The 21,494-nt window shown below is 43.9% G+C and overlaps 1 protein-coding gene across 4 annotated transcripts in view; it reads right to left on the bottom strand.

Annotated features, from left to right (window-relative positions):
* Positions 1-21,494, bottom strand: part of LOC149318434 (A-type potassium channel modulatory protein KCNIP2) — a 176,444-nt gene that overhangs the window by 76,447 nt on the left and 78,503 nt on the right. The window contains exon 1 of one of the 4 annotated variants that reach the window (XM_089509719.1): positions 1,562-1,649. The exons of the other annotated variants lie outside the window; for them this stretch is intronic. Coding sequence (XP_089365845.1) covers positions 1,562-1,649 — 88 coding nt within the window. Of the gene's footprint in view, positions 1-1,561; positions 1,650-21,494 lie in introns of those variants that run through there. 4 annotated transcript variants of the gene reach the window in all.

Here is a 21,494-nt window from a genome sequence, read left to right as displayed (position 1 = left end):
ATTGTACTTGTACTGTACATTTTAAATGTAAACAAAAGTTTGATAACATCATAGAAAGAATTTGTCAATATAGATGTTTTGGAATTAACTAAGTGGAGGAGAAAAATTAGGGGTTTGGATTTTGATTTCCTGTCTTTGTATGGATTTCTATAAATGCTTTGCAATATCTGAGTTCTGGGCTCCCACCTTTGGAGGGGCCCGGCCATAAAATAAATTCCCCGTGTCTTCCGCATGTCAGTGGTCCTTGTGGTTAATTTCCCTTGTCATTATCTGGTAATATCCGCAACAGTAGTTGTTAATTTATATAGTTTTTTTAAAATGTTATAAGCCACCTTGAATCTCATTATTGGGAGAATGGTGGGATATAAATGAATAAAATAATAAAAGAATGAAAGAATTTGGTTCAGCTGTGTACAGATGAGCTGAAATGGTGGCATCTGTGCTGCAATTTGGCAGCCCAGGGATCCAGAAATTCCTTGAATATTCACTGAACAGTCCAGAAACCCACAGGGACCACAGAAATGCTGGGGAAACTATTCTTCAAATCAGTACATTTCTAGACCACAAAAGGATTCTGTCATTGTAGAACCACAGCATTAAACTGTGACTCTAGAGACCAGGTTTTGATTCCCGGATCAGTCATGAAATCCACTGGGTGACCTTGGGCAAGTCACATGGTCTCAGGGGAAGGCAACAGATGCTGTTGCAAGAATTATGTTAAATTTCTATAGTTGTACAGTTTCCAAATGGGAGTCCACAGAAAATCAAACAGAGAAGGACTCAGCATACTTCATGACCAGAAAAGTCCATAGCTTGTATATAGGTTGCAATCTGTTCTAGCAAAACCACCTGAAGCTCATTTTTCTAGGTTATAATCTTCACAAAGTATGACTGCACAAACCAAAGATTTAATACTAATCATATCCTTCAACTTGGCTCTCAGTGTGCCGCTGCTGAGAAAATATAATTCTGTTTACAGAGCAGACCTTCCACTTATCAGTGGAGGGGCCAGGATAATTTCCTTCCAGAGGATGGGGTGAGATGGGACCAATACATCATATGCATTATACTGCAAACAAGGGAACCTGGAAAGCCTAAGTGCACATGTGTCCTGCACAATGAACATCTTCTCCAAGGTACTCCAATGTCCTTAGTAAAGCAAGGTGACTGCAGAAAGATCCAGTGACTGAGACAAGATTTGGGGTCCTGGGACTATCTCATAGCAGAAGCATGCATGGAACCAACCTCTGGTAGTTCCAGCATCGTCCAGGGTCATCATTTTACTGCCCAGGATCACACAGCAATTATCACTATAAAAGATTAGTCAAAGAAATATTAATTCCTCATACCTCCATTCCAAAGAGCCAAGGTGATCTATGGGGAAGGCAGAGAGAGCAGTTTTCTCCCTCTTCGTGCTTTACCCCTACACTCTAGGACTTTGATGTCCACCCCACGAAATGCACACATGTCCCAGGCCCTCTGTCATGACTTACCTGCTCTATCAAATATGCCAGTTCCCAACCTCAACTCACCCCTGCTCCAGAATCTTGGAAAAACTTACCTTGAGACAGGGTCCCAGTGACAAACTGGTAGAAGAAACGGATCATCCGCCCTAGCTGCCTCTTGCATCGTTGCTGGCAGTGAGTCATAGCACAAATTATCCTGTGGCAAGGCAGTACCTTGGGGTGCCCTCCAAGCAAAGAAATAGTTCCCCACACTCCAAGCTAGGCCAGGTGAAAAGTAAAAATTCTGGCAGAGAAACGTCGACTGGTGTCTTGTGCTCTCCTCTCTGACAGTGCCCAGACATCCAAGTCAGAGCAAATGCTAATCAAACCAGAACTCTTGACTTCAGACAGGCAGCAGATTAAGACAAGGAGGAGAAGGGGGAAGAAGTGGTGGTTTGAACTGAGGTAATCCAGCTGGGATTGTTGGTGGCAGAGGCAAAGTGTGAGCAGAGGTGCTCCTGGCTCACTGAGAGAGCCAGAGCAACAATTGCTGGCAAACAGACACACCCAGAGCTTATTTCCCAGTGCTTCAGGGAAACTTGGAATGATTCTTGTGCAGAGCTAGGAATGATCCTTGTGCTGCCACCTCAGCTTTGTATTGTTCATCTGAAATGCAAGGGATGCTGCCCCTCCTCAGGTACACCTCCACACTCAGAGTGGAGAGGAAGGCAGAAACCACAAAAGGGGCAGTACCAAGTAGCTCTCCCAGCCAGTCACGGGGCCCCTTAGAAGAAGGCAGCTGGCAACCCACTGTTCTGGAGGAGTGTCCTCTTTCAGGCTTTGCCATGCAAGTGCCTGTCTGAATTCTTGCCTTGCCTTGCCTTGCCTGGCATCATCCTCCACCACACCCAACACTTCACAGCAAGGCTCCCTGGAAACCAGAGGCAGCACCCGTTGGCATGGCAATGGTCTGACTCCACAGGTCCTGCTGACCAATGGAGGGCTGCCTCTTCCTAGCTCCTTGACTGAAGATGGCACAAGGATGCTCTTACCAAAGTGGGCAAAAGTACAAGTGGATGAGCATAATGGATAGACTGCTCTTCCTCCACCTCTCACTGTGCAACAGCAAGGTGGGGGCAAAATCATCCCACAGACTATATCAGAATCATACAACACTGAGTGATAAGAAGATGCAGCTGGATGAAAAGAAAAGGATACGTGAGGCAGCTGAAAATGAAGCAGCTGGTCTCTTTACTTGAAATGGATCTGAATGAGCAGGACAGGAGAATTTCACCCCCAAATAGGGTTGGAGTGGCCATATTCAGAGTTGGGCTCACTGCTTTTGTGAAGTTTGTCATGAAACCTACACCTTTTATACTTTGGCCAAGCTTGTTAATGCTTTCCAATGATGACATGAAATGGAATGGGGATATGTTTTATGATGAGTAAGGAACTTGTCTAGATGCTTTTCCTGCTAAAACTGAGCATAGCTCTTGAATGAGAAAGAACCAGAGAGAAGGCTAATTCACTTTCAGACAAGTTCCTAATCATAGACTATCTACACCTAACACACCACCATGGTGTAGAAAAAGTAACTTTGAGGGGTTTCAACTCCCATTTGTAACTTTTTCAATCTCTGAAGCATGATATAGCTAGCAGGCTTTTGCCATGTCTGATTAATAGTATAATATGCTTGGGCCCTGTGCATGGTATTGGGCAACTTCAGCAGAATGGGATTGAAGTTGTACATGTACATCACTTGGTATGTTTTATTAAGAACAAGAAAAAATAATTAAGAATAAAGAGAGGTTATGAGGAGGGCCAAATAAGACTGAGGCCGTGGCAGAGGGAAAAGCGGGTGTTAATACTTTGCTGTTCCTATTCCTGCAAATAATAAGCACGAGGGTAAAGGATTCTAGTTGGGACCACACTGTGGCAATGCCATCTCCTGTTCTTTACCCCTTACCAAAGTCTCAAAATGGCTCAGTCTGTTCATGCTTAGTCTTTTAAATTAAGCCCAAAGACAAAGATCTCGCTGGTTTGGTTTTCAAAGCGGGTACCATTTCCCACTCTGCACTATGGAAGCTTGTACACAGCTAGCAGAACATCCCCAACACATGGCCATCCAGCCTCTGTTTAAAAACCTCCAAAGAAGGAGACTCCAACACAATCCAAGGGAGTGCATTCCACTGTCAAAACAGTTTTTACCATCAGGAAGTATTTTCTAATGTTGATGTGGTATTTATTTTCCTGTAGTTTGTTCCCATTGGTCCAGTTCCTATTCTCTGAAGCTGCAGAAAACAAATTTGCTCCATCTTCAGTTTGTCATCCCTTCAAATATTTAAACAGGGCTATCATATCACCTCTTAACCTTCTCTTCTCCAGGCTAAACATACCCAGCTGCCCAAGTCTCTCCTCATAAGGAATAGTTTCCAGACCTTTAACCATTTTGGTTGCCCTCCTCTGCACATACTCCAGCTTGACAACATCCTTTTTGAATTGTGGTGCCCAGAACTGGACACAGTCCGGGAGAGTATAACTCCATCTAGCATGGGTTGAATCCCTAGTCTCAAATCTGTCTATCTGTTGGAGTATTTTCATATACATAATGAGATAATAATGGAGATGGGACCCAAGCCTAAACATGAAACTCATGTATGTTTCATATACAGTTTATACACATAGTATGAAGGTAATTTTATAATTGTGTATAAAATAATAATAATAATGTGTATGAAACAAATTTGTGTACATTGATAGAAAGCAAAGGTGTCACTAACTTAGCCACCCATGTAGAGAATTTTGGATTTTGGAGTATTTCAGATTTCTGAATTCTAGATAAGGAAGATTCAATTTGTACTGTTTACTAAAATCTCATTGTGCAGCAGCTGTTACCAAAGTGAGATCTAACCATTTGTACTTTCAGCCACCCAAAAGTTTAGCATCACCATCCTTTCCCACCTCACTTTTTAAACTCCAAAGTATGGCAACATATGGCTCACTGCTCTACTGGAATCTCTGTGAGCTAACAGCTGTTTTTTTAAAAGGCTCACCCACCCACTATTTGAAGGCATTTGTGTATATGCTGTATAAGTTATTCTAAAGCAGAGGTGGAGATAGGGGGTGGGGATCACCAGTACTCCCAACTTGCTTGTCAGCAATGTCACATTGCTCAGGTGAGGAGGGTATTTGGGGGCCATTATGGAGAAGCGCCATCTTTTTCATGGTTGTTTGTTTTTAACTATTTGGGGGCAAAAATAATCACCTGCAATTTGGGTCTGGGAATATTTGGGTGATGCCTGGGCAGCTTTGGGGCCTAAAAAATGGGGTCCCGAGGGCTGCACTTTCCCCATTTCTGTTTTAAAAAGATTCAGGGCAGGTCAAAATCCTATCTTACCTACAGTGTACACTGATTCCAAATGGTGAGGTGCACATGCATGGATACAAGTGAACACACATATCTGGCATGTGCAGAATGCCATAGCTGAACATACCTCTGGATAACTACATACCATAACGTGCATTGTCTAGTACAAAAAATAGGTAGGCAGTTCAATTAGGCAGATATACATGTGAACATGCACATGATGCAGTGGTATGTGTGTGTAGATGTGTGTGTATATACATGTGCACTCATATGGGTTTGAAGTTCACTCTTATGCTACTCTGCATCTAAAGTATACACATAGGGTTAGAAGGTCTGTGCAAACTGGATCACAGAAAATGATAGCCATGCAGTAGTAGTTATTCCAGATGATAGTCATTCTCTATCTTGGTATTTAGCTGCATCCTCTGCAGGGAAAATGTTGGCAAGAGGCAGAAGAGAGCAATACATGTCATAGCTGGGCTTGACAAAAAGAACTGGACAAACCCACCAACATTTTGCTTTCCTAAAACTCTCAGTTCTACTCTACATTAAAAAATATACTTGTAATGTTACTTGCTGATCACTGTGCTTCTCCATCCTTCCGTGGGCTGTTAAGACTTTGCTCAAGAAGAATGACATGTTATTTTACTTTAGAATACACAGTACATAAAAATGCAGGAAGAGATTCTTTAATCTCTGTAGTTCTTTGATCACTGTGCCTCTTTGCACAGGGTCCCCAACTATCAAGCTATTACAGCAAGTGCTGGAGAAGGAGGACATCTAGTGGGAGAAGATGGCCGTATTTCTCTATTATCACACTGAGGTTTTTGCAGCTTTTTGCAGCTCTGATCTGACGTGACTGTGGGTCCAACAATGAGAATTGACATGATAACATGATGTGTTATCACACGCAATTCCTTTCTATGGGAGCTCCTTCTGTGACACTTCTGCAGTGATTCCTCATTTTGGTGAATTCAGTAAAAAGTGAATTCACAGAATTCGCATTCAAGCTCACTTCGATTTCACTCCGAATTGATCTGGTGTGGAATGCAATTTTGCTTCCCTCCCGGTACACCCCCACAACTCTCCAAAGAGGCAAATTTCCCATGATACTGCGCTGCAATTTCGCCCCAATTGTTTCCATTGCTCGGAAGGGTAGATGACAGGGATGGAGGGAATGAAACAGGAGGCTGGGGTGAGAGATGGGAGCAACGGAGGGGGCCATCAGAGGCTGGGGGGAGCAACAAACTCCAGTTCCGAGAATTCCACAGCCTCGAACCAAGGACCCCACTACAAACTCCAACTCACAGAATTCCATAGCAGTGAGCCAGGACAGTGAAAGTAGGGATGCCATAACCCTGCTGCGCCCGTGCTTGTAACGGTTTTGGGTGTACTGGCACGGTCACGGTCCGGTTCCCTCTAAATCCCAGGTTTGGGCCCGGCAGGCAGCCATCACGCCTAAAGGGAACACTCGTCCCCTTGAGGCTGGCTGGCCAATGGCACAGCAGCTGGGGCGGAGCTGTTTCCAGCCCCACTCTGCCATTGGCCAGCCTCAAGGAGGAGGTGGACCCTTGCAGGAGGAGGAGGAGGAGGAGTGAGACTCTGGGCCAGCCAGGGGGAGGGAAAAGCGCCCTTTCTTAGTGCATGGTGAGGAGGAGGAGGAGGGGGAAACAGGAGGAGGAGGAGGAGGAGGTGGGTGCCCATTTTCAAAGGTTTTTCCCCCCCCAAAGTGTACTTTCTGTGTACAGTAGAGTCTCGGTGAAGAAGCATGGGACGTCGGATTGGGGACAAAAGTCCCTCACCTTGCCTCCGCCCTCCCTCCCTCCCTCCCTCCCTCCCTCCCTCCCTCCCTCCCTACTTACCTTCCCTGCTTGGGTCAGGCTTCTCCCTTTGGCCTGAGGAAAATGAAGCCTCCGAGGAGAGGCCTGGGGTTGTCCTCCGCAGCCGCTGAGTCCTCGCCTTCCCTGCTCCCTTCCCTTTCCTGCAAAGGGCTCCAAAAAGAGCCCTTTGGAGGAAAGGGGAGGTCTGGGAAGAGCAGGACCGGGCTAGTGCCCAGGTCTCTCCTCTCCTTTCCTGCTTCCCTTCCCTTCAAAGAGCTCCAAAGAGCCCTTTGGAGGATAGGGGAGGTCCGGGAAGAGGAGAGTGGCCTCAGAGGAAAGGCCTGGGCCGAGCACACAAGCCCCTCAGAGGAGCCTGCGTCCTCGGTCTAGGCTTGTCCTCCGTGGCCTTGGAGGACAGGCCTGGGCCAAGCACACAAGTCCCTCAGGAGCCTGCGTCCTCAGTCTAGGCTTGTCCTCCGCTGCCCAGGCTTCTCCTTTCTGGGGCTTTCCTCTCCCCCGAAGGGGTTGGGGGGAAGGAAAGTGAAGCTGGGAGGGAGAGGCTTGGATCTGCTCCCCTGCCCCCCAAAAAAGGTCCTACATTTGAAAATGTTGTCCTACGTTTGTCCCAGTTTGGAGGTCCTGATTTATGGCAACCCAAAGTGAAAGTGGAGTCAAATCAGATTATTTCCCAAGTGCAGATGTAACCTAAGAGAAGGCAACTGTTACAAAGGGAAGAAGAGCGGATTGCATTCTGGGAGGTGGTACTTTAGGAAGCATGGAGAATAAGGGAAACCGGATCATTTCTGTAATCCTCCAAAATGGATCTCCTTCAGATCCAAAGGATTTACATCCAAGTAAACCTGCAGCTTCTACACTGATTATTTTGCAGTGAATAATAATAATAATAATTCTATAATAATAATAATAATAATAATAATAATAATAAATGGATGGGGGCTCTGACACAGAGGATAGATATAGATGTGGCTGAAATAGATGAGAATGACAGGAGAATAGATGTAGATGTGGCTGAAATGGATGGGGGCTCTGACACAGAGGACCTGTTTGAATTTGGCTGCCAGGGATGGCAAAATAGAAGGGAGGAAGAAACATGCAGCAGTCATTCAGGTGAGGCTAGCATTCACGTAAAAGTGGAACCAGGCTCCTTTCTTAACCCAGAAGTGCAAAGGTTTAAGATGCGTTCAGACCCTCACTGAGCATGCACAAGGGTCCCAATTCGAATAGTTGAATCGGCATGGTATACACTGGTGTGGTAATACAATGTGCACTCACTCTGCTTTGCGTGAATCCGCATCACGTGACTTGCCTTGGATTTGATTCGCCCTCGATTCGGAAGGGCAACGGAAGGGCAACCAGGTGTGATAAAACATGTGTGTTATAACGTGAATTTGCATAGCTGAACCAGGAGTCACCCCGGATTTGAGCTGCAAAAAACCTTGTGTGATAAACACCCAAGATACTCCCTTCCCTTCCAGCCTTTGGAAACATTATCTTTCCTTAGCCAGCATGGGCAAGGAATTATTATTATTTTATTATTATATTTATTTGTATCCCACTCTTTCCCCAGAACTGGGACTCCTGTGTCTTCCCAGAGCCCTTCTGGGAAAAAGAGAAGGAGCCTCTATCCCCCCAAGTCCCTTTGCCTCCCAAGCTCTCTTGTGTCTTCCCAGAGCCCCTCTGGGAAAAGGAGAAGGAGCCTCTATTCCCCCAAGTCCCTTTGCCTCCCAATCTCTCTTGTGTCTTCCCAGAGCCCCTCTGGGAAAAAAAGAAGAAGCCTCTATCCTCCCAAGTCCCTTTGCCTCCCAAGCTCTCCTGCCTTTTCCCAGAGCCCCTCTGGGAAAGGGAGAAGGAACCTGTCCCTTTGCCTCCCAAGCTTTCCTGTGTCTTCCCAGAGCCCCTCTGGGAAAAGGAGGAGCCTTCATCCCCCCAAGTCCCTTTGCCTCCCCCATTGCTCCCTGGGCTGTCTGGGGGGCGATTGAGCAGGCATGTAATAAGTTTTAAAATGATGTTCAATGGGTCTCCTCACACTTCGGTCTATGCATATGGAGCAGGGGGGGAGGTTGCAGGGGGGGTGTAATGTGTTTACCGTGTCTGGAGGTCAATGTAGTAATTTGCTATGTTTGCACACCTGACAGAATGCCTAGGCGATTGAAAGCTTATTTTAAAAAAAATAAATTTGTCTACACATGCAATTGTCTTACCCTGCTTCCCACTCCACTGGGGGAAAGGCTACGTGAATGGGAGAAAATGGTGCCAGTAATGCAGGAAAGAGAACAAAGTGGGTGACACCCCCAGGCTAACCCCTTGAGCACTGCTCCTCCCATCCCCAAGTTCCCGAATTGGACACCCTTGTCGTTCCCATTCATTTGCCCCAAATCGGACTCAGGAGGTGCAGGAAAAACCTCCAAAAAAGTACAGTCAAATTAACCCAGATTTGAGCCCCCTTGATTTGGGTTTTCCCTAGAAAAATTGATTACATGGGGATCAGATCCGAAATGCAATGAGAACGAAATTGGCGCAATGAGGATCAAATGTGCGCTCAAATGGGAACGATGCCCCCATAATCCGAGTCTTGATCCACTTTATAAGCCAGTGGGAATGGGGCCAAACTCACAGAGTAGGTCTTCAAATAGGCTCTTGCCCATGTTTGGTCAGATTCACTTTGAGTCTCCCATAAACATCACTCTAGTCTCTATCTCACTTACTTCATCACCACCAGGATGGCCAAAATCTCAAAGCTAGGACAACTAGCACCCATACTGGCTAAGACATTCCAGTAATGGCACTTTAAAAATAAGAAGCCCAAGTGCAGATATGATTGTCCACTGATGAAGAACACAGAGCTTGTAAGCTACAGGCAAATACAGACAGGGATCTCCAAAGCTGTCCACAAAGTTGGCTGAGCCATGTGGAGGGCAAAGACCCCCATTATGGTTTCTATGTGAATAGAGTCCACTGCAAGTTTTACTCAATACTTTAAAGGATATAGATTCAGCCTTTTAGATAGTTCCTTTAAAGTTCACACTAAAACCTAGAGCAAATTCACAATCTCACTGATGTGGAAGCCACCAGCTGCCACTGCCTGGGTTTTCATTTGAACTTTACCAACTTATTTTTATTTATTACTTTTCCATGTGTTTGTTCAAGTAGTTCAATACATGGCTCGCCACACATTAATTTTGTCTTCAAACCAACTCTATGATACAGATCAGGCTAAGAGACACTATTCCTGTGCTTTCTGCTGCTGCAGCTTCCCTTCCAAGTACACGCTTAGAGCCCGCTCCCTAGATTGGTAAAATTATGGAACAGGATTTACAAGTACTTCTCTGGGCTTCTACCAGTGCAGTCTACTCAGGCATAAGTCCCATTGACTTCAGTGGGACTAACTCTTTGGCTAGTGTCTACTCTACATCATTCAGTTTTTCTCAATGGCCCCAACCAGTGCCTGGCTTTTAAGGATGCAATTTCATCCGTACTTACCTGGGAGTAATCCCCTTGATATCATATCATCAGAAAGGGGTTGACCTAGTGGACAACAAAAACCATGGACCCAAAAACCCACCAAGGAAGAGACAAAGAGAGCCAACCATACCAAACAAGAAGCTACTGGGACATTAACTGAGTAGTAAGAGTCATATACAATCATTAAATCATTGAATCATAGAGTTGAAAGAGACCATAAGGCAACCCAGTCCAACCCACTGTCATACAGAGAAAACACAATCATAGCACTTCTGACAGATGGCCAGTCTCTGCTTAAAAACTTCCAAAGAAGATCCACCATGCTCAGAGAAAGCATACTCCACTGTTGAACAGCTCTCATCATCAGGATGTTCTTCCTAATGTTTAGGGAGAATCTCTTTTCCTGTAGTTTGAATCTATATGATAAGATCTGGTTTCTATCTAAACTCCTTGATCAAGCTATCTCTTCAATCTTTCTACTGTTCTTCACTTGCATCTTTCAAGCCTTGACTTGTCTCTCCTCCTTGCCACAAGCTAGATCAGACACCAAGAGATAATTTGTTCTCAAAGTCCCAGGACCAAAGATGGTGCTTTTTAATACTGTGGACAGCCTATAAATCCGGACTGGGGAAAATGTGGTCCTTCAGATATAGTTAGCAAAGACATGTGTATAATGTTGTTATATGTATGTATTTAATATCCCACCCCACCCCCGAGCTGGAATTATGATAGTTGACAACACAAGTAAACTTCCATATTAAAAACAAGCATTGGATTTAAATAATTTTAAAGACATTTTAAAATATAACAAAAAAAAGGGGGGGGTGCGGGCGGAAATGCAACACTGCCCTTTGTAAGACATTTCCATAGCAGCAAATTAATGGTGAAAAGCCTATCAGGGTAAAAAGATGTTTGGCCAGCAGAAGGAGCAGAGGGGCAAGCCTAGTCTCCTGTGGTAAGTTGTTTCACAGTTAGGAAAGAGGTGTGCTTTTAAGTTCCTTGCACAAGGAGATATTCAGTGCCTCCTTGCATAATGCCTTGTTTGCACAAGGCAGCTTCATAGCTCTGACTCTTGCCTCCATGGCCATTTAATAGCCAGAGGAAGGGGGCAGCCTGAAGCAAAAGAGCAGCACCAGATACCTGGGTTTTCCTATAAAGTCAGAACATTAACGGAGTGGAAAAGAAGCCCCAACAAATGTAAATTCATTCATGAAATGTTATACTCTATTAGCATCATGTAGGATCGCAGCTGCAGCTTTTCAGATAGGCCAAATCTTGCTGGAGAATTGCATTAGTATAAAAATAGCTTTACAGGAGATTGCACTTTCTCAGGTGTTGTGTACATGTGGGCTGTAATGCAGCACATGCACAGGCCTCTCTGTCTCACTTTTGACTTGGTGATTGAAGCGTTAAATGACAGTAGGGATGATCTCAAGACTACAGAGCCCATTGTACAATCAGTTGCTCTAACTCAACAATGCTAGCATGTAAAGATAGAAAGGAATCCTGTAGCACAGTGGTACTCAAACATTTTACCCTTGGGACCTTCCACTTTACATCTACATGTGGATGTCACACTCCACCCACTTGATGTAATATATGAATAAAAATATTTTATTTATTTACTGTGCATATTTTCATTCACATATTCATGTATATTCATATTTTAACATTTTCTAAGGAAATAATATCATATGATTCTATGATTCTAACAGTTTTATTTAAATAAACTCAATATTCAACTCAACACATGTATAAATTTTACACATAAGAAAGTCTGGGAAGGGGAGGAAGAGGAGGGATCAGAGCCTCCAAGTCTCACAGCCCCCTTGAGCAACTCACACACACCCCAGGGATCCCACCCCACCATTTCAGAACCACTGTTGTAGCACCTTTCAGACCAACAAAGAGAAAGAAATGTGTAATATAAACTTTCACAGTAAATGCCAATAACATCTGGTTAACAGCTCTTTTGCTAGGACTTATCATATGACATTGCCTTTTTTCTGTTGTTACCTCGGTGGGAGATCTTTTGGCAGGTGCTTCTTTTTATTCATGCAAAACCTTTATGAATGACCTCCTTTACTGCTTGTTGATGCTAGAATTTGCAGTGTGATAAATGACCTCTGCTTTAATCCTAATTTTGTTGGACATTGGCCAGGATTTAGGTGCTGCTTGCCCTTTGCTTGCTAGTGATCAGGGACAAAGGAATTCCTGACTTGAGCAGACTACATAAATTACTGGCAGATTAATAATTTTCATTTGCTAGTGACTAGTCTATCTTGAATCAGGAAGTTTTGCCCCCCACTTTGCTGGGGAAAAAAGGCCTTTTTAAGTACTGGACACTTCTGGGTGGTACTGAGTGGTCATTGCCAAATGCTTTGGGTGAACATTATTAGCTGTAATGCTGGCGAGATTACAAAGGTGCAATAAAGAAGATAATAGTCCCGATTTCATAGCACTTTTGAAAAGAACACAATTTTAGCAGAAGAACCTGGTGTAATAAAGTATGTAGATTTCATCAGATGTATGCTTTTCTAAGAACATATAGAACTGTGGCCAGTGTTGGACCCTTTCACTTATATAGGCCTGTTGCTATGAACAACGTTGCTCTTCATAAAGGTCTCGGGATACAAGGATGAATAAGCAGGTTGTAGCACTCAGGAACAATGTCATTCCTAGCACTGGGTTTGGCCAACAGAGTTTGTTAGGACCCCACCCCAAGGTTTAGGTGAAAACCTTTCAGCCTTATGTTTCCTTTTGAAGACAGTCTGCTTTTCGAGGGATCCCCTTATCCCTGGGGAGTTTGCTACACCCAAAGAGTCTTTGCTCAGAACCTTCCCTCAGGCGGCTTGGATGCTTCTCCACTGGAACAGCCTTCCAGTGGAGGGCATGGCAGTTGTAACTTCCAAAATGCCATGTGAACCCCAATTAATTCTCTAGTAACTGCTCCATATATCCCTCCATTAACTGGACTGTTATTCGTTCAGAGTACCATAATTCTCTCACAGTGCAATCCTATGCCTGTTTATTCTGGAAAGAATCCCATTTTATCCAAATTCCAAAGTATGCACAAAACTGCAGTTCAAGGGCCCTGTTGTCAAGACTATTTTAGGTTCCCAGCTGGTTTCTATGTAGTATTGCTATTTAATTACAAAGATAAAAATAATCTACTCCCAATTCTGTCTTGTGAACAAAACATTTGTGTAAGTGGTTTAATATTTCAAATGCCCCTGAGTCATTACTTCTGTTTATAAAGGGATCTAAAGCTGCATGTGTAATAAAAATTTACACCAGTCTTTTATCCTGCTGCTCCTCCCAATGCAACAAAAGTGTTCATACTTCCAATGACGTATACTTGGAGAGAAAGCACATTATTTTCGTGAGATGCACATGATACAATGCCAGTGGCAGCTGGGGGCTATCACATCAATGGGGTAGTGAACTCCTTTTGAATTTTAGTCCAAATTTTAAAGGAGCTATCTCAGGTTGTTCTTGTGGTTGTGTACCCTCAAGTCATTTCCAACTTATGGGAACCCTAAGGAGAATCTGTCATGAGGTTTTCTTGGTAAGATTTTTTCAAAGGGTTTGCTTTGTCTTCATCTGAGGCTGAGAGAGTGTGAACTGCCCCAGATCACCCAGTGGGTGACTATCCAAATCCTGAGTGGTGATTTGAACCCTGGTCTCCTCAAGTCTTGTTCTACACTCAAGCCACTACACCACATTCACTGTGTACTATCCAAAGCCATAAACCTAATTTACTGATGTCAGTGCCTTGGATAGTTCCTTCAAAGTCTGAACTACAAACCCAGAATGGATTCACCACCCCACTAACTTGGATACCAAAATCCACTACAGCACAATGAGCATGAAGAGTATGCAGTGTCCCCTGGTATCCACTGGGGTTTAGTTCCAAGACCTCCTGTGGATAACAAAATCCCATGGATGCTCAAGTCCCATTAAATACAATTGCGTAGTAAAATGATGTCCCTTATATAAAATGGCAAAATCAAGGTTTGTTATTTGGAATTCATACTTTTTTTGTTATTTTCAAGCCGTGGATGCTTGAATCCATAGATAAAGAATCCATGGATAAGGAGGACCGACTGTACTTTAAGGGACACTTCAGCATAGTGGTGTCACTAGCAGGGTATGGGGAGTGCAGCCCACACTGGGTGGCACACCAGAAGACATCCGCCAGGCTCTCTTCCAGCTGCGCCTCTTCTGCCTTCATTGCAATGCCAGTTACCAGAAGACCTCTGATACCATGGCAAAAGAGAGGGCCAAGCACACCTCTCCCAGCTTTGCCACAGCAGCAGAAGCCTCCTCAAAAGGATACTGCTGCGGTGGAGAGGGCAAAGTGCACCCTTTTGGCCACTGCTGCCCCTGGGTGACACCAGGAGTAGGGATGCCACTGCTTCAACAACAAGGAAAAAGCAACAGAAATAACATGGAATAGGGGCAATGAAACCAAGCAGAAGGTTTCTTCCTGTACAGTCCCACCCTTGGAAAAGGACTCTCTTCTTAGCAGGCAGCTAAGATGTCCCCATATTTGGGGAACCTTATAAGACTGCTGAGATTGCTGAAAAGAACCCAAACATTTCCTGCAACCTTAGCACACCAGGTACTCAAGCTCTTCAGTGATCAGAGGAAGGGGCCATCTATTGGTTAAGTCCATTGAAAAATCAGTTAATCAATCCATTGAAAATGGGTAATTTAGCCCTGGATGAATGAATTCTGCTTGTATCAACCAGAGCATAAGGTAACACACACACACAACTTTTAAAGAGAATATATCAATTACAGAGTGTAAACACAAGAAATCACCACACGAGGGCAGCAGAATCTAAGAAAATGACTAGCATGATGGTTTTAAAAGCACAGCAAAAATCTCCATCTAACAGCACCATTCTAGCTTTCTTAGGGGCGAAACAGATGGACAGGAAAAAGTGGCTTGAACCTGCCTTTTCTGAAGCCACCAACTGCACTGCCGGCTCCCAAGGCATCTGGAATGCTCATGTCATGACCATATGATATGGCTTCAAGCCAGGAAGAAGTGGGAAAAAGCTGCTTCTTTTTGAAATGGCTTTTCTCTGCATAAGGCACCTAGAGGGCACTTTCCTGCTAGGTTCAAGGCATGTGTCATCTAAACGCCACATCTTTAAGTCAGCCTGAAAGCACCTCTTTTTGCCTATCTGTTTAGCCCCTTAGTAGACAGACAAACGACTTTCCCAGGCTGCAGAGGCAATAAAGCACAGCACTTCAGCCATTTTTCCTGAGCCTCCCAGAGAGTTTTAACCAGGATAAATTTCAAACAGCATCACTTAAAAAGAACTAAAGAGATTATAGGAAATATTTGAATATTTGAACATCCACAGACTTTGCAGCATATCCTCACAGGCAAGATGCTCTAGTCCCTTGGCCACTTTGGTTACAATTTCCTGCACCCTTTCATTCTTTACAAGATCTTCTTTAGATGTGCTCACCAGAACTGTATATGCTATTCCAGATTTGGTGGCACTATGGATGTGAGCAGTATGATGTTGGAAGTTTAGTTTCCAATTCCCTTTGTAATTATGCTCAACTTGGGATTTGCATTTTAAAAAATGGCACACTGTAAAAGTAAATATCTTAGGCCCGGTACAAACCAACCCAAAAGGGCAGCCTGAAGGCAGCCTGTTTGTGTGCAGAAGGATGCCACAGCAGCCAAACTGCCTGGCATCCCTCCACCCCAAAAAGAACCCTGTGAAAACCAGGTTCTTTTTAGGATGGAGTGCACACACACTCGCGATGTAAGTGACATGCAGAAACATCTATACGCTGCGCATTGCTTACATCAAGATGGTAGCCCCCATGTGGACAGAACGCTGACATTAGGTCACTGCCATGATGTGCTAGGGTTCCGGAGCGTGCAGTTGCCGCGCGCTCCTGGACCCTAGCATCGACGGTGGCATGCCACTTTTGGCCCATCTGTCCCGGGCCTTAGTTAGTCCCTGCCAGGTCAGATCCCACCAACATATATCTGAACTTGGAATTTTTTGCCCCAGGATGCATAAATTTACACTTGTTTTCACTGAATTTTCCTTTATAATTTTAATGCCCATGCCTCCAATTTAGAGCTATCCTTTAGACCTTTTCCCAACCTGTTTTGTTCTCAGTATCCTAAATAATATTGTCTACATCTCAAGCCTGATGAGACATATATTCTGCATTTTCTTCTGAGAGAATTTTGTCTAGAATCCTGTATATTTTGACATATCTCCATAACCTTTGTTCTTAAAATAATATGCTGGAGGTGCAGGTGTGTTAAAATACCTTATGGGCATTTTTGTATTCACTTGTATTCGTTTTTTATTTGCTTTGTATTCAGGGGATGGAATCCTGTTAGGAACTGTCAGCTCCTGGATCAATTGCAGAAAGATGACTCAATATACAGAATAAATCAGTTGATTCAATAGCTTGTCTTTAGTTGAGATTAACAGTTGGATTTAAGACAGGATCTTGTATATGTTACCCTTTACTTGGTGTATTGGTCTTATTCATTTTAAAAGGTTTACTCACTTCTGTGATATTTCACTTATTATTTTGCCACTGCTTTTAGACTGTTACCTGTGTCACTTGTTGTTGCTATTGTAGTTCTTCTTCTTCTTTGCCTTGTTGTTATTTTAACACAATGCATTCTGTATTTTGATGGTTTTATTAAAATCTATGTGGAAGAAGGCAAAACTTATAATAACTTGTCTGCTAGAGTTGAAGGTGTCTCCCACCTTAAACACAATTCTGGTGTCCCTGCCTATAGCTACTATCATCAGTATGTGATTTAGTGCAAAGTACTAGTTTTAGATCAAGGATGAGAAATATGAAGCCCACCAGCCTTAGCCAATTTTTAGGAATGCAGCAGAATTTGGAAAGCTGCATGATCCTCAATTTCTCGCTGAATGAAAGGACACCTGTCCTTTCATTACTCTCCTGAACATACAGTTCATAAGGTGCAAGAATTTAGGTGACACTTTAAGCATGAAATGGGAACACATACCACCTCTGCCACTCTGGGTTTTGGGGAGGAAGGGAGCAAGGGAATTACCGATATAATGAAAAGCTTTAACCACCATTGGAAATGAAGGGAAAAGGTGGACTTTCCTTTTAAATAATAATAATAAGAATATAATAATAAAATTTATTTATATCCCACCTCTCTACAAAATGCAATCGAGGCAGCTTACAAGATTAAGATATACAGTCCAAACCCTCACCCCCCCTTAAAATACAATTAAACAATGTAGAATTTAAAATATAAAACATATTTAAAAACAATACAATAACTGTGGTGAAGTCAGAAGTCAGCAATTAGATTTTCCTTTGGCTAGCTGGAGAATTATTCAGGAAAGGCCTGCCGCAAGAGATCCGTCTTTATAGCCTTTTTAAAGCTGTTTAGAGTGGTAATGTGATGGATCTTGCCCGGTAGGCCATTCCACAATCTGGGCGCAATAGCCGAGAAGATCCTCTAGGAAGGTCCTCTGGGAAATTTTTCCCCGAGGATCTAAGTGTGCGGGGAGGATTATATGGAGGGAGGCGGTCCCAAAGATAGGTTGGACCCAAGCCATTGAGGGATTTAAAGGTGATCACCAACACTTTGCACTGGACCCGGAAACTGATGGGCAGCCAGTGGAGTGATCTTAAGATCGGTGTTATATGGTCTCTTCTGGATGTACCAGAGACCAATCTGGCTGCCATGTTCTGAACTAATTGAAGTTTCTGGACCAAGCATGAGGGTAGCCTCATGTAGGGTGCATTGCAGAAATCAAGGCGTGAGGCTACCAGTGCATGTACTACAGTCTCGAGGTCCCTGACTTCCAGGAAAGGGCGCAGCTGGCGTATCAGCTGAAGCTGATAACAGGCACTCCTGACTATTGCATTCCCCTGATTTGTCATGTGAAGCGACGAATCTAGGAGCACCGCCAGACTGGAAACACAGTCCTTTGAGGAGAGTGACCTCTTCTAGGACTGGAGGTTGTATCCCGATGCCTGGCTTCAGAGCCGATACTGTAAGTACCTCCGTTTTGTCTGGATTCAGCTTCAGTTTGTTTTCCCTCATCCAATCCATTACTGCTTTAAGGCAGTCATGAACAGGCGAGACACCATCTGAAGTCAAAGCTGAAGACCGAGACATAGAGAAATATATCTGGGTGTCATCAGCGTACTGATAACACCCTGCCCCATGCCTCCAGATGATCTCTCCCAGTTGCTTCATGTAAATGTTGAAAAAGCTGCAGGGACAGGATGGCGCCTTGTGAGACACCACAATTAATCTCTTTCCTTGCTGAGCAAGTGTCCCCAAGCACCACCCTCTGGAATCTGCCCGAGAGGAAGGAACAGATCCACTGAAGCGCAGTGCCTCCTATTCCTAAACTTCTCAGGCAATTCAAGAGGGTGTCATGATCTATAGTGTCAAACGCCGCTGAGAGGTCCAGTAGCACCAGCAGGGTCACACTATCCCTGCAGGTCTAATCCCATGCTGCTTGAGGGATACAGGGAGTTGGGGTTGCTGAGCTTTGGTTTTACTGTCATCTTCAATGCCATCTACACAAACAGACAAGTATTGCCATTACCCCACCACATGCCAGCTGACAAATCTTTTTCCTGCAGGGATTCAGGGATGGTGAGCCAGTGCTACACACTCAAGTTCCTAGAACAGCCTAAGGTGGTAAATCTTGTTGCTCTCATCACTGCTTCTGTCCACACTGTCTCTAGGTTGGCTGCTGGAAGTCCAATCCAGATAATATCCTCAAAGGACCTAGTTAGACTCTGAGACTCCAACTGCTGGACCTTCCCCATCCAAAATAAATAAATAAATTGAATTGTACTGTTGCCATGGAGTAGCAGAAGGATTTACTGTATAGTTTGCTTTGTGGTACCATTAATTTATTTCTTGACATAAGCTTTCTACCTCCCCAGAGGCTAATTAATTGCACCACAGGTGTGGGAACATCGTGATCATCCTGAGTTAAATCCATCCCTTCTGCCTTAGCTTCAGTTGATCCCCATTCGCAACCCAACATGCATGCTTTCACACAAACAAACATCCTAGCTGACATCAGGGTGGTTTTAATTTGAGAGACACGGTGATGGGAGGAGCAATCTATAGCGGAGAAAACAGCAGTAGGATGCTTAAGGTTGATGCTGTGTTTCCTTTGCACCGTTCAAAGGTTTGCCTACGGCGTCTTCTCCAGGCAATCTAAGTCCACCTTTCATAATGCATTTTTTTTCTTAAATGGGAAAGAAGCATTGAGATTCTAGTGCACATAGCTACTGTAACAAAGCCAGAAACAGCAAGAAAGTCAGTACTTCCCTTGATTTCCTCCTGGATGATAGACCAAGTACAGTCAGCCCTTCATATCCGTGGATCCTTTATCCATGGATTCAAGCATTCACAGCTTGAAAATATTATATATATGTAAAAAACAAAACACAACTTTGATTTTTCTATTTTCTATAAGGGATACCATTTTGCTATCCATTGTTTTTAATGGAACTTAAACATCCATGTCATGGAACCTAACCCCAGCGGCTACCAAGGGCCCATTGTAGGTGTTCTTGTTTTTAATCCAGAAATCACTTCACTTGGAAAGAGACCATGGGGACCAGTGGGAGAATATAAATTTGGCACAAAGAGTTTCCAGGTTCAACCCTTGGCATTTCCACTTAAAAGGTTCAATCTTTTCCATTACCTTCCATTTCTTCAGTCTTATGGGAAACACTGAAATCAGACTGGGAAACCAACCCTAGTAAGAGTAGACAGAGACAGGAGAATCTTAGAACGTATGACTGAATCTGACCCTCCTTGATTCCCCAGATGACCACACACCCTTCCCCATATTACCATATGGGGGGGGGGGTGTTTCCAACCCTTGGCAGACAGCCTGTATGGCTCATCATAGTACAGTGAGCTCTCCACATTCACTGGGGTTAGGGGCAAAAGACCCCACAAAAGTGGGGGGGGGGACAAAAACAAATAAAAAGCTCCTTTTCTAAAAACCTGAGAGAACATCTCTGCAGGAATATTTCCATGCAACTCTATGGGCAACATCTAGAAGAAGTTGACCAAAGGAATATACTAGAAGATCTATGAATGCCTAGAGAAGTGTTTTCTCTGAAATCTCTACATCCTCCAGTGTGACTCTACGGTCAACCTCTGGCAGAGTCGCACTGGAGGATCTAGAGATTCCTAGAGGGAACATATTAATCAAATCCACAAAAGTCGAAGCCGCAAATGTGGAGGGCCAACTATAACAGTACATCAAAAGTGCAGGATGCAATGCTGAGTATAAAATGCAATTTCCCAAAAATCTCAGCATTCGTTTTTAAAACAAACAAACAAAAAATTCTGTACCTTAGGGCTATAAAGATATACATGAAAGATGATGTGGAACTGAAAGACAGCTTGGAAGTGGCATCTTAATGCCTCTTAAATGGAGTGTGTTGTAGACAATGCACAATTCCAATCTTGGTTTAGCTATACACTAACTGCATACATCAAAATTGCTGGTTTTGATCTTTAAAACAGCAAATGTTTTAGACTAGAGCCTCCAGGTCCTACCAGTTAAAGGTGGCGAGGACAGAAAGTCAGGCTTAACTGGTAACTGGTGGAGCATTTCTTAGCAGGGCTTGGAAAAATTACATACTTTATTGGAGTACAACTCCCAGAAACTCCTAGACAGCATGGCTGAGTGGGGAACTGAAGCTAGATTTCCCACATCCCTGTCCACAGCTCTAACCATTGCATCACATCCTAGCTGTTGGGAGCCCCAGAGTGAAAACCACACTGTACCATGAATCTCTTTGAGTGGCTTTGTCCCAATTTCTCTCTCACCTCAATTTCCTTCACAGAGTTGTTGTGAGGATAAGCTCATTACATAAATAGAACAGGAAGCCTGCTTATACTGCTTCTTGTCCAAGAACACCCAATGGCCTGCCTGGTTGGCAGGAGTAAGTTAGACTAGTTTGATAAGCTGGCGGCAGGGGGTGGGTGGTTTCCCCAGCATACCAGGGACCTACTCCATATTTGTACCCATCAACTGTTTCTTTCTTTCCTGAAAATCACTGTGGACTTGCAGCCACAGTGGTTCATGGACCAGCACCAGCAGTCCATGGACTACTTCTGACTAATAAGGGTCATTCCCACTACTAAAAGCCTTGAATCCTGATTTGAGCTATTTCCCCTTTATTCCCACTGGAAATCGATCCTGATCCTCATTGGATCGATTCCAGGTCGATTCGAGTGGGAAAAACATGGGACAAATGCCAAAAGCCTGGGGTATTTATGTAGCTGTTTTTAATAGGGTTTTTGTTGTTGTTGTTGTTGTTGGAATGTATCCCGAA

The sequence above is a fragment of the Sceloporus occidentalis genome, unplaced genomic scaffold (assembly GCF_023333645.1).
Source record: "Sceloporus occidentalis isolate IW3139 unplaced genomic scaffold, rSceOcc1.0.p SCAF_2, whole genome shotgun sequence".
Taxonomy (NCBI): Eukaryota; Metazoa; Chordata; class Lepidosauria; order Squamata; family Phrynosomatidae; genus Sceloporus; species Sceloporus occidentalis.
Note: the sequence above shows the minus strand (reverse complement) of the source record. Positions and strands in the feature narration are given on the sequence as shown.